The sequence below is a fragment of the Lissotriton helveticus genome, chromosome 5_1 (genome assembly GCF_964261635.1).
Source record: "Lissotriton helveticus chromosome 5_1, aLisHel1.1, whole genome shotgun sequence".
In the NCBI taxonomy this organism is placed as follows: Eukaryota; Metazoa; Chordata; class Amphibia; order Caudata; family Salamandridae; genus Lissotriton; species Lissotriton helveticus.
In genome coordinates, this window is record NC_136065.1 from 704,955,211 (window position 1) to 704,969,022 (window position 13,812).

General features: G+C 50.7%; 1 protein-coding gene across 3 annotated transcripts in view; it reads left to right on the forward strand.

Annotated features, from left to right (window-relative positions):
- Positions 1–13,812, forward strand: part of LOC144754851 (WASH complex subunit 2-like) — a 770,229-nt gene that overhangs the window by 171,735 nt on the left and 584,682 nt on the right. For all 3 annotated transcript variants that reach the window (XM_078643106.1, XM_078643107.1, XM_078643108.1), the window contains exon 12: positions 13,078–13,144. In XM_078643106.1, coding sequence (XP_078499232.1) covers positions 13,078–13,144 — 67 coding nt within the window. The remainder of the gene's footprint in view (positions 1–13,077; positions 13,145–13,812) is intronic.

Below are 13,812 nucleotides of genomic sequence, written 5' to 3' on the forward strand. Positions count from 1 at the left end.
GCGATATTCAGGTGATGTGGGGCCTGCAAACTCTCCTTAGCTTTTTTGTCCAATTTATGGGGGAGCGGGACCTGAAGGTCAATAATTCCAAGTCCTGAATTATGCAAGTGGGGGCCCGTAGTAGCACTTCTTACACCTTTAAGGTAGGGTTGACCCCAATCCCAAAGTCGAGTGTCTTTTCCTACAATATAATGTTTAAAGATGTTACAGATTCAGGTGACGGTCTCCCAAGTATACAAACTACAAAACTGTCCGACACAGTGGTGTTTTTCTCGCTGCTGGGACAATTATTTAAACTGTACTATTGTTTTGGCCACGTTGCAAAAACCAATTTTTGTGAATGTCTATAAGTTTGTTCAATCAGTTAAATGCTTGTTGCCACCACACATGCGTAAGGCATGCTGGGAACATGTGTGAATTCCAATAGAGCTGAACTAACGTATTCATTCTCTAAAGGTGGAAACATATAGCGACTTTTACATTACTGGAAAATATTAGTTACATTTCTACAAAATGGAAAAAATACAAAGCAAACAGACTAGAAAAATCATTGTATTATTCAGTCTGTGTGCACGCTTTCTGTTCAATAAGTCCACAAATGTTTCTTCTTTGAACTCCATTTGCTTTCACTTCCAGCCGCCTAGTCGTGGCCCCTGGCATTGTACTTGCTCACGGTGCCCGAGGCTTAGTTGCTCAGGGCAGACCTTAGATTCATCACTCGGTGGTCCACTTCACAGTTCACTTCATATCTATGAAGTGAACTATGAAGTGAACCACCGAGTGACGAGTCCGAGGCCAGGCCTGCCCTGAGCCACCAAGCCTCCGGCGCCGGGCACCGTGTGCAGGTACAATGCCCTTAATGACATTGAATTTGTTTTTTGTTTATGTTGAGGATTCATTTAGGATGTGGCACTGCACTGCATGGTCTAAATTCTCAATATAAAAATGCAGGATGCAGTTTGTCTGGCACCTGGGTCATTCGCATCTCTTCAGCTGTTCTGTTCAGCAGAATGTGTGGATGAGAAAATAAAAAGCTGTTTGAAGGAAAGAGACTGTAGGATTGTCATACATTTCAGGTGCATTCAGAATCATGTGCTTTGGACTTGGAGCCACCTCTGCAGTTTGGTCGCCTTTATTGAACAGGTGGTCCTATCTAGCCCTCCTCTAGAGATGCCCGTTAGATGGAGAGACATCAAGAAATATAGAGAACAAACTTTAGGGAGTGGTAGTAAGGTACAAGAGAGGTGAATTAGACAGACAGGTAAAGTAGAAAGAGCACTCTAGGAAGAGAGAAGTAGTGAAAGCAGTGGCAGGTAGAATGTGGGTGGTTACAGTACGATAACTATATAGGGGTGCAAGCTAGAGAAACCAGGGTGAGGAAAAGAAAGAGGTAAAATGTGAAGTGAGGCGTGGAATGATAACTGAGTCAGGTGTAGAGAGGTAGAAAGAAAGGTAGAATTAGAGTGCTGAAGGGCAGAAAGAGGAGATGTTGAGAGAGGTGAAACAAAAAGACAGAGGTGGGGTAGTGAAAGAGAGCTGAAGGTGAAACAAAGCTAGAGAGTGGTTGAGGTAAAGAGGTAGAGAATAAGAGGTGAGATGAAAAAGTTCATAAAGAGAAGGAGAAGTAGAAGGATGGTTGTCGGTGAGGAAGGGAGAATGATTGATACTGGGAAAGGGGCACAGAAAGATGAGAGAGGGACAGAAAAAAAGAGGTAGAGAAGGAAAGGTGTAGTAAGAAAGAAGTAAGACCATGACAGAGGTGAAGAAGTGAAGAGTGGTAATTTTTAGTACAACACTCTGAAAATTGTTCCAGCGCCACTGGCCAGGGTGCTTTTGTTTGACATTTTCATGCTTTCTGGCCTGGGTGCCTTTGTGTAACATTTCCATGTTTTCTGGTCTGGGTGCGTTTGTGTGACATTTCCATGCTTTCTGGCCTGGGTACGTTTGTGTGACGTTCCCATGCTTTCTGGCCACGGTGCCTTTGTGTGACATTTCCATGCTTCCTGGTCTGAGACTGAGCACTTGTGTGTGACATTTCCCTCTTTTATGGCCTGAGCTTATGTGTGACATTTCCATGGTTCATGGCCTGGGTGCTTATGTGTGACAGTGCCACAGTTTATGGCCTGGGTGCTTATGTGTGACATTTCCACAGTTTATTGCCTGGGTGCTTATGTGTGACATTTCCATGCTTTCTGGCCTGAGGGCTTAAGTGTGACATTTCCACAGTAATGTCTTGGGAGCTTATATCCGACATGTCCACGGTTTATGTCATGGGTGCTTATGTGTGACATTTCCATGCTTTGTGGCCTGGGTGCTAACGTGTGACATTTCCATGCTTTCTGGCCTGAGGGCTTATGTGTGACATTTCCACGGTTAATGGGCTGGGTGCTTATATCTGATATTTCCACGGTTTATGACATGGGTGCTTGTGTGACATTCCCATGCTATCTGGCCTGGGTGCTTATTTCAGGTCATCATTTACGATTAACTATGCTTTGAAAGTTAATGCAGCTAAATATGTAATGGCAAATGTGTTATTCACCATTTTGGTCTTTCTTTTTACAAAATGTCCTGAGGGGCGAATCCCCCCACACGCCCAACCCCCCCCCCCCCCCCCCCAAACACCTCTATTAGTCGATAAGCACAGGGCAGGGGAACCTCCTATCAAAACCTTACTACGTGGAAGGCTCTCTTGCTGAAATTTAGACTGGGTATTACATCTGACTTTTAGCAGTGCCAGTTGAGGATGTGGGTGGAGCCAATATATATAGTGGGTGGATCCAGTGGAATAAGTGGGTGGAGCTGGGAAAGTGGGTGTGGTCTCCGACAAACATTTGAGCACCTGGACTTCATATTTTACAAATTAAGCACTGTCTACAGGTGAGTAATCTACTATTAGATACAGATAGAGTATCCACCAGAAAAAAAGCATAACCTAAGGTAAGTAAATTGTTCTTCTTTTACTTTCTAGATTGCTTGTTGGTCATAATGGAATACCTCACTATTTTGACCCAGAGGGAAACTGTGACTAAGACCCAGAAAGGATTTGCTTTTAACTTTACTCTACCCAGGGATACCTACCCAACTCCTCCTCTATTAAACTTTGCAGATGGGGACAGATCATAGCGTGCCACAAGATGGCTGCTTGCTAAGAGGGCTCTGCTGGCCAATCCCCTTATCCTGCACGGATCCTGTTCACACGGAACCCATCACCCCACACCTATGTATCCCAACGGCTTCCCTAATTGGCTGGGACTGCTGGTGGACAAGTTTTGCAGCCCTGTTTTGCTGCCATGCACTAAGGTTTGGGGACCCGGGCCGCGACTCGCCCATGGTGAAATGTGGCCCTCCTAAACGGTCTGTTAGCAGCTGTGGAATGCTGAAAACAGCTCGGCTATGGCAGTGAACTGTGAAAGACGTGGTGGCTGCTGCCTGGCCCCTACTCACCCACAGGGCTCTGGCAGCCTGACTTGCCGGGCGAAGTGCGGCCTATGTGACCAGTGGGCCTGGCGCTGAGCTCCACCACTTTCTAGGTGTCCTATCTGAAAGAAACACGTTAGTGTTAGATTCCTTACCTTAGAATATTCCCAGGCGTCAAACTGGATCCGGAAAGTTTTTGTCCGCAGTACCCCTGCGCGTCGGTAGGCATCGTCTGCAGCTCCGCGTCCGTCGTCGATGTCGTGAATGCCGGGAATGACGTTGCTGGAGTACTCAGACGCCGCCCTTGCGAGCTGAAGTCTCTCTTTTTTCACGCCAGCAAGCGCAGTTCGACGAAGAGTGTACCCTTAGTCATTTTTGGAATAACTTTTTGGACATTTTTGTCTATCTTTTTTGAGTCAACCCGACTCCTGGTGCCGGTAGGGATGCCCGGTTTCAAGCCGTGTGACACCTGTCACCGACTGATGTCGGTAACCGTCCCTCACCGCCGGTGTCTCCACTGTTTTGGGGCCAACCAGGATGACAAGTCGTACCCCGACTGCCAGGCCTTGACGTCAAAGGCTAGACGGGAGCGGTCCCATAAGCTACTCGAGCTCCGGCAGTCGGCAGTCGGCTCCATGCCGCTCAAGGTCCCGGTCGAGGAGGAAGTCAAGGGACCGGTCGCGGAGCCGGAGTCATCACCGATCGTCTGGATCCAAGTCCTCGCACTCGGGTAAGTCGAGGCATGGCAAAAAGAAGTCGAGGAAACACCATCGTTCTTCGACCTCCCCTCGCCGGTCGCGCGACTCTGCAGAGGGTTCAGGTGGCGCCGCCCACACGGCTCAGGCGGAGCCCGCGCAGTCGCATCCAGCCCCACGCCCTCCCTGGGCTCAATGCGACTCTGGAGCAGATTTAAGACTTCCTCATGGCCTTGAGCACTCTCTTTCCGCCGTCGGGCCCTGCCGGCGCGTCTTTGGGCACCGCGGGTCTGGCTGGGGGTCCTAGCCCTGTGTTCCCGGCGGCTTTAGCCTCAGCGCCGCAGGTGACTTCTCTCCCGGCGGCGCAGGACCCTGTGAGATCCAGGCCTGGATCCCGGTCGATGCCGGTTGACCTCACGACTCCTCCGCCGGCGCCGAGCCCCTCGGGCCCCAGTTTCAGCCCAGGCCGGGGCCTGGCGTCGGACTGGCGCCGATATGCGCCGTCTCCGACGCCTCCTGGTGAGTCCTTCACCTATGCCCCGGCTCCATCATTTCTTCCTGTTTATCAGGACACAGGTGAAGGGGAGGACTGGGAGGGGTCTGAGGACCCTCTGGCACAGCAGTGCCAGTTAAGGCAGGACTGGGCAGATGAGCTGGGGGAGGCCAGTGGTCTAGACACTTCGCCTGACACTGGTTTTCTCTCTCCTCCCTCTGTGGCTACAGAGGAGGGAGCAACTTATGCTGTGGTGCTGCGCAGGACGGCCACGGCCCTGGGCCTTGAGCTCCCTGCAGCGGCCGTGAGGACTAACCTCCTCACCGAGGTGCTTCAACCGCCAGTAACCTCCTCAGAGCCGTTACTGAAGTTTAATGAACCCCTTACTGACGTTCTGATGGGCACTTAATCCAAGCCCACCACAGTTCCCTCTGTGGATCGGAACGTGGCCCGGGCCACCGCCCAGCTCCGGGCGATCCCTGCTTTCTGTCTACCCACCCCACCACTGAGAGTCTGGTTATCCAGGCCTCCACGTCCCAAACCGCCTTCCCGACCACACCACCAGACCGGGAATCCAAAAGGATGGAACAGTTTGGCAAGAAACTGTTTTCCTCCATCAGCCTAGGGTTGCAATCCATTAATACCGCATGCCTTTTGGAACGTTACACCCACTCTCTGGGATACGGTGGCAGACGTGCTGCCTCAGTGTCCAAAGGAGGCCAGGACACGACTCGCCCAGGCTCTTGCTGTGGGGCGGGATGCAGCACGGTACGCCATTCGATGTGGACTTGACACCACGGACTCGCTGGGCAGAGTCATTGCAACGACTGTGGCGATTCGTCGTCATGCCTGGCTGAGGTCCACAAACTTTTCAGGGGATGTCCAGAGCACTCTCATGGACATGCCTTTTGATGGCCGACGCCTCTTTGGCGACAAAGCAGATAGCGTGCTGGAGCGCTTTAGGGACTCCAGGGCTATAGCCAAGTCCTTGGGCCTGTCGGCCCAGCGCCAGCAACCTTCTGCTTTTCGCTCCTTTCGTGGCCACGGAAGGGGCACCACTGCACGTTCGTCCAGCCACAGGCCGCAGAACCAACCTCAGCGCGGTCGCGGATGTGCATTTGGCCGTGGCGGAGCAGGGGGACAGAGAGCTGGTCAGTCCACATCCGCTCTTACAGGATCTGCCTCAAAGCCTTCCTAGTCCGAGCTTTCCGGCCCATTCCACGCCAGTGGGAGGCAGAGTTCGCCAATGCCTGCTCCACTGGCGTACCATCACTTCGGACAGGTGGGTGCTGCAAATCGTCCGAAGGGGCTACTCCCTTCCCTTCGAGGCGACCCCTGCACCCATGCCACCACTGTACCACCGCATTTCGGGGGATCACTTGCAACTTCTGCAGGAGGAATTTTCGGCCCTCTTGGCCAAGTGGGCCATCGAGCGCGTTCCTGGCCCAGAGTAGGACGGGGTTGTTACTCCCACTACTTTCTGGTTCCCAAGAAGGGAAAAGGGGGCCTGCGCCCTTTCTTGGACCTCAGGAGCGTCAACGGCTTCCTCTGGAAGGAGAAGTTCAAGATGCTGACGTTAGCTCAGGTTTTGGCTGCCCTAGACAATGGAGACTGGATGGTGGCGTTGGACTTGCAGGACACTTATTTCCATATTCCCGTCATGCCGGCCCATCAGCATTACCTGCGGTTCACGGTAGGCCACGAGCACTTCCAGTTAACGTGCTCCCCTTCGGCCTCACCAGTGCCCCTCGGGTGTTTGCGAAAGTGATGGTCGTGGTCGCAGCTCATCCTCGCAGATTAGGGGTTCTAGTCTTCCCCTATCTCGACTACTGGTTGTTGAAGGCGGACTCGCCCCAAACAGTTGTCTCCCACCTCCAGACTACAGCCGACCTCCTTCATTCGCTAGGGTTCTCCATCAACGTGCCGAAGTCACACCTAAGTCCCTCCCAGAAGCTCCTCTTCATCGGAGCGGTTCTGGACTCTCGGCGCAGTTTCGGGTTTATCCTCCCAAGCAGCGGGTTTGAGATATTCAGGCTCTGATTCAGATCTTTTGGCCTTGTATCCAGAGTTTCGGTCAGGATGGTCCTATGGCTGCTGGATCTGATGACCTCCTGCATCCTGCTGGTACATTACGCCTGGTGGCGGATGCGGGCTATGCAGTTGGACCTGAAGTTCCAGTGGGCACACCACCTGGGCAACCTGTCTTACCACATCCTGATCTCGGAGGGCACTGCAAGACAGTTGCAGTGGTGGCTCACAGACCGCGATTGGGTCAGTGGCAGATCCCTCTCCCTACCCCAACTGGAGCACACAGTGGGGACGGATGCGTCCCTCCTGGGATGAGGGGGCCACATGGGAGAGGCGGAGATCAGAGGCCTCTGGTCTCCGATGGAGTCCCGGCTTCATATCAACCTTCTGGAGCTGCGGGCGGTACGACTTGCACTGAAGGCATTCCTTCTATCTGTCCGGGAAAGTGTAGTGCAGATGTTCAGGGACATCACTACCGCCGTGTGATATTGCAACAAACAGGGCGGGGTGGGGTCGTGGACACTATGTCGGGAGGCTCTGCGTCTCTGGACATGGCTGGAACATCAGGGCATCACCCTGGTGGTTCAATACCTGGCAGGTTCTCTGAACGCCAGGGTGGACAAACTCAGCCGTCGGTGTATGATGGATCAAGAGTGGCTTCTGAACTCGGACGTGGGGCAAGGTCTCTTTCAGCAGTGGGGAGAGCCTTGATTAGATCTATTCACCACCAAAGAGAACGCCCAATTTCATCATTTCTGCGCGTTGGAATTCCCAAGACGGCACTCGCTCGGAGAAGCTTTTCGTCGCGAGTGGAGTTGCGGTCTGTTATACGCCTTTCCGCCTATACCACTTCTGCCCAGAGATACTGGTATCCCGAGCTACTCAGTCTGTCAATCGATCCCCTGATTTGACTGCCTCTTCAGGAGGACCTTCTGTCGCAGCAAGAGGGGACGGTCCTCCACCCGAACCTGTCCAGCCTCCACCTCCATGCGTGGAGATTGAGCGGCGGCAGTTGATGCCATTTGACTTGCCTCCTGAAGTCTGTGATGTGATTCTGGCAGCCAGGCGTACCTCCACAAATATGGTATACGCCTGCAGGTGGAACATATTTGTGGCATGGTGCACAGCAAAGGCTGTGGATCCCCTTTCTGCCCCTCTTTCAGAGTTTCTTCTTTCCTTGGCCCAGCAGGGCTCTGCTCTGGGCACTATCAAGGGCTATCTTTCGGCCATTTCAGCCTTCTTAAGGCTTCCTGATCAGCCTTCTCTTTTCAAGTCCCCTGTTGTAAATAGATTCTTGAAAGGCATTACTCACATGTACCCTCCTGTTCCCTTTGTAATGCCTCAGTGGGACTTGAATGTGGTGTTAACCTATTTGATGTGTGCTCCCTTTGAGCTACTGCACATCTGTCCTCTTCGTCTTCTGACTCTTAAGACTTCTTTCCTGGTTGCCGTCACCTCTGCCAGAAGAGTGAGTGAGCTCCAGGCTCTTTCTTCTAAGCCTCCTTTCCTCTTTGTCCATCCAGACAAAGTTGTTCTGAGGACTCGTCCTTCTTTTCTACCCAAGGTGGTTACTGCCTTTCACATTGGCCAGACCATTACTGTGCCCACCTTCTTTCCGCCACCGCATCCTTCGAAAGAGGAAGAGAGGCTCCACCGTCTGGATCAAAAACATGCACTTTCCTTTTACCTGAACCACACACAACAGTTCTGGGTGGACGACCAACTTTTTGTTGGCTACGTAGGCGCTAAGAAGGGACGAGCGGTGCACAAACGGACCATATCTTGGTGGGTCGTTTTATGCATCAAGATCTGTTATTCCTTGGCTAAAAAGGATCCTCCCGAGGGGCTGCTCGCCCTTTCCACTCAGGCCACAGCGGCTACTACTGCCTTGGGACGGGGAGTCCCTTTGCAGGATATTCATCAGGCAGCTATGTGGGCCTGACTGCACACGTTTGCCAAGCATTACTGCCTGGACAGCCAAGTCCGGAGAGACTGCTTCTTTGGCCGTTCAGTTTTCCAGGACTTTCTGGTGTGATTTTGGTTTGCAGACCCACCACCGGGGTTGGTATTGCTGGGGTATCTATTCTAAGGTAAGGAATTTAACCCTAACGTGTTTCTTTCAGATGCGCAAGTTACTTACCTTCGGTAACGATATATCTATAAGAAACATTAGTTAGTGTTCGATTCCTTACCGCCCCACCCATCCTCCCCGTTCTGCGAACCGATATCTAGGGTTAAGGTCATCCCTTTTAGGCCCCTAGTTTCATGGCACCAGTGTCGGTTTCTTGCATGGTTCTGCGTTCCTGGCGCGGAAAGCTATGTACAGAACTGACGTCAGTGCGCGAGGGCGGCGTCTAAATACTCCAGCGACGTCATCCCGGTGATCACGACGCCAGGATGACAAAAACTTTCCATGACCAATCTGACGCCTCGGGATATTATAAGGTAAGGAATCTAACACTAACTAAGGTTTCTTACGAATATAGCGTTACCGAAGGTAAGTAACATGTGCGCCTTGGCCTCACCACCTGAGCCTATGGACGGCTCCAGTTGGGCCCCACAAGACTGTCTTTCCTCCTGCTTGGGTGATGAACTGCCGTTTGCACTGATTGCTGTACCTCCCGACCTCTCACTGATACTGGTTCCAATCCGCTGGCTCTGAGATCGCACCAGCAGGGCCTGGAGACCTTCTGGCAGCTGATGAGTGCACAATACTACTCCCTCTCCGGCTTTTCTGTTTTTGGCTCCTGTACGCCAAAAGGCTGGAGTCACAAGGTCACTCCTTGTTTGCTGTGATGAACATTACCACTGCTATTGCTCCTAATACCCTCCAGGCCACCCTGCCTCCAATGTGGCACTCCCAGAAGACCCTCTGCTGTCCTGTGGTGGGCAGCTGGTAGCCCAGTCACTGTTTTATAGCACCAGCTGATTTCTCCATTTGTGGCTGCACAATTGAGACCCAGTGAGCCTGCTTGTTCTGCCCGTGGGTAACCATCCTCCGGGGAGTGGGAAGGCTTGGAAACGATCACAGACTGCCATTTGTTGCTAACGTGGTTCCATAGTCTCCCACCTGAACCGGTCTTTCTTGTGGACCCCTGCAGTACTGCGCTCTAGTTTCCCTTCACCATTAATTGCACTCCTTCTGACACCGCTGCTTCTGCACTGTCACGAACTGCACATTAACGACGGGTAGACAAGACGCACGCCAGTCTAAGCTTACATTTGACGGCAAGTGACCGGACCCTCTGGAAATCAAGATCCAGATGATGCCCAGGCCGACTTCGGGAAACATCTTCTGCTAACAGACAAGTTAATTGACCATATCAAGGTAAAAAATGAGGATTTAGAATCACTGTCGCAACAACCTCCAAATCACGGGGGTCCCAGAGTCCACTGCTAACAACAAAATGGAAGACTTTGTAGAAACCATGCTTCTTGACCTATTCGGACCGGCACTTTCGCCCGTGCTCAATGCGGAGAGAGCGCATTGCTCGCTGGGACCGCGGCCCCCTCCTGGTACACCGGCCCACCCCATCATTGCAAGAAACCGGAATTCACGGGATTGGGAAGAGGTCCTAAGATTGGCCCATGAACATCAAAAGCTCCAGTACCAAGGAAACACAATTTCTTACCATCCTGACTTTATTTACACTGTTCGGGCTGCCTGACTAGAGTTTTTGCCTGCCAAGAGACTCCTACAAAAGGCAAAGATTATCTATGCCGTCCTCTATCCAGCCACATTACGCATCCCCTTTGAAAGGAAACCTAATTTTTTTACTGATGCCAAATCCATGTTGAAGTTTGCTAAACGCATCCCTGCTAAGAAACCTTCACCCGGAACTCACCGCATGGCTCCAGAGAGGATCATCTCAGCGATAATGATTGATAGCTTGACTTCTTGGCACCCGCAGGTGACTTGATCTTACTGAATAGTCCTGGATAGTCACTGCCTATCTCCACCTATTACTCCCACCCTTAGACCCAGGCCAACAGGCTGCGACCCATGGGGGCCGACCTGCTGCGCCCCATGGGGGGCCGCTGTGCTCATGGATATGCCAGGCAGATATAATGGGCCTGCTGTCTGACCTCTGGTGTCTTGCACCTATTTGGCTATCTCGCCATTTCCTGGCTGGTTCGCCCTTCCAGCTTTTCGCCTCCTCCAGGGATGTTTCCCGGATCTCTTGTTAATTTCATAATGGGGCACTGTGGTGTGGGATGGGATTGCAATACTCAGCCATGTTTGGGGGTTGGAGTGGGTGGCGGTAGATTAAAGTTGTTATTTCCTATTGCTGTATGTTGCTGCTTTGTGTCCTTCCCCAGACATTCATCATGGTTATGCCCCCTTCCCTATCCATTTGCACGTCCTATATTCTTCAGCTGACCAAACGCTACTCCTTACACCCTCTCCTTACAATGCCATGACAAAACACCAAATGTTTGACATGGTACATTCATGGGCTCAACGACCGCAGGAAGGCATGCCTGGTACATGCATATTCAGCCAGACACCAGGTCAATGTCGGTTTCCTTTAGTAGCTCCACCTTACACACTCATCTGTCCTGGGGCTGCATGCCAGATGGTGCAGCGGCGACTCCTATGCCTCTCTGTACTTGGGCTATGCCCGTGGCATTTGTACATAAAGGCATACCACGGCAACTTAGTTGTGCCATCTGTGATGACGGCGGACACTATGTCATCCTTGCAGGCACTCTACATAGACAGCCGGTGCAGTCTACTGCCCCAATACCTATGACCTGGGTTTCTTCTTGGAGATCTGGCGGTTGATTGCTGACCTTGGTCCTGGGGCATTATTATGGGGTGGTGACTTCATTGTAATACTAGACGACCGATTGCAATGGTCAGGCGTTTCCAGACTCCCTCACCCCAGTGCTGCATTCACAACCGGCACGATTATCCTCGGCACCCACCTCCAAGACATATGGTGACACTTGCACACAGACGCGACAGAGGGCACCTGCATCACAGCTCACCACAGTGCATGGTTTAGAATAGATTATTGATTAATCTCTCAGGACTTTCATTCCTGGGCTATAAAGGTGGCACATCTATTTTGCACTCTCACTGACCACGCCTCCGTTTTGCTAGAGCTCTTCATTCCCCAGACAGCTCCTCATACCTTTTGACGCCCGCTGCCTGGGGCTCTGTGGGACATGGTATTCCGAAAGAAGATTCGAAAAGAAATAGTTGAGGTCTTCACTCACAATGTGGGCTTTGTGGACTCTCCCTGCACTCTTTGGTAAGCCATGAAGGTAGTCATTTGCGGCACATGTATCGCGAAACAATCGGGTGTATTAAAGGCCATACGTGGGAGGCTTGCCAATCTAGAACACAATGTTCAAGTTCTCGAGACTGAATACTTCCAATACAAAGATTCGTCCAAACTAGCAGGCATCAGGGACAAATTGATGGAGTTCTCCGAAGATGCACTCTGCAAGAACATTTTCCTGAGTTGAAACGTGCAGGTCCACCGCTATGGGAAAGGCGATCGCCCTGGGAGGACCCTACCCACAGTGCTCCATAACCACATGTATCCTCCTACGTGGTGGAGCTGCTAGACTCTGATTTAAATCTTCCATCCACCTCCCCTGAACTCCGAAATACGATGACTTCAGTCTTTGCTAAATTATAAAGCAAACACAAGGATATTATACACTGCTGCTCTCATTCACCACAAAAGTTACTTACTTGCATATCTAGAAAGCATTCAAATATTATGGTTGGACTGTGCCCACCGAGCCAACCTAGACTCTCCGTTCACCGTAGAAGAAATAGTACAGGTCATTTAGGGTCTCCCGGGAGACAAGGCCCCAGGTCTGATTGGTTTAACCACCTCCTTCTATAAAGAATATGCATCCATCCTGGCACCCCATATGCTTTCTATGTGCGAAGAATCCCTCACTCAGGGGTCTTTGCTACCCTCCCTCACGGGTGTGGTCATCGTGACGCTTATCAAACCAGATAAACCTGCTTCTCACTGTGACTCTTGCAGGCCACTCTCAATGATCGTCGACGAAAACATTTTTGCAAAGTTTTTGGCAAACCGCCTCCTTCCCCTTTTGCCCCAGATTGTGAGGCCATATCAATCCGGATTCATCTCTGGTCTCTCCACATCACATAATCTTCGCACCATTTTAGTTGTTCTGCATCATCTTCACACTTGGGTATGATGCCACTAAGGCGCTCAACTCGTTGCAGTGGCCCTACCTTTTCACTCTACTTGTGTGTATTGGTCTCAGCTCCCGCTTCCTTCATCAAATACAATTATTAGATACTCTTCCCACTGCCCGTGTCCGTCTTAATAGCATGTTTTCTGAATGATGTGGTCATGTAATATAAAGTCCGAAAAATTATTAAAAAATAATTATTTGCTTCTGTAAATATATTTAATTTAATGAGCTATCATTTTGTTTTGTTTTTAGGATGATCTTTTTGTTGATGTTCCAAGGGTTAAAAAGGTTAAAGAAATTAAGACTCCATTAAATGAAGGTAAGAATGAGATATTGCAGGTTTGGTCTATGGATGGTAATGGTCGAGCAAGCAAATGGAAGTGTTGTTCGATCAGTTTTCCTCCTCCCCCTGTAAGAAAGGATGTGTTGGTATTGAAAAAGTTCCTTTGCATGTTTTGGAAATACGTGCAACCAGCAGAAGATTTTTGAGCCCCAACCTCAGCAAACATGACAGTGATGGAGGTGCTTTGGAGGCAATTTTGATCCAATTGAGACCAAGAGTAGAGCTCTGTGTTCTGAAGAGGCACCATGTAAACTCTCTTCACATAGTTACCGGGCTCCAGTGGGATGACATTGGTGGCAGCAATGGCATTTGTAGTGGAAAGGCCGATGTTTACCTGCCTTTGTAATTGGAGAGTTGTAACTGGCAATGTGGGACATGGATAATGTATATGTGCACCTTTCTGTGAATAGAGGATGTGTGTATGGAGTTATGTGATACATGTGGCCATAGTACTGGAATCCATTTTGTATTTTCTACATCCAAATTGTATGTATGCAGTTGGGTTGGAGAGAATTTAGGCAGCAGATGTGAATTGCAGGGCTTTTGCAGACAGTCCAAACATTAATTATAGTGGGCCAGAATTTTGGTTGTAGAGAAGAGAACACAGAGGACCCCTTTAAAGCTATGGATTTTCTATTGGCTTA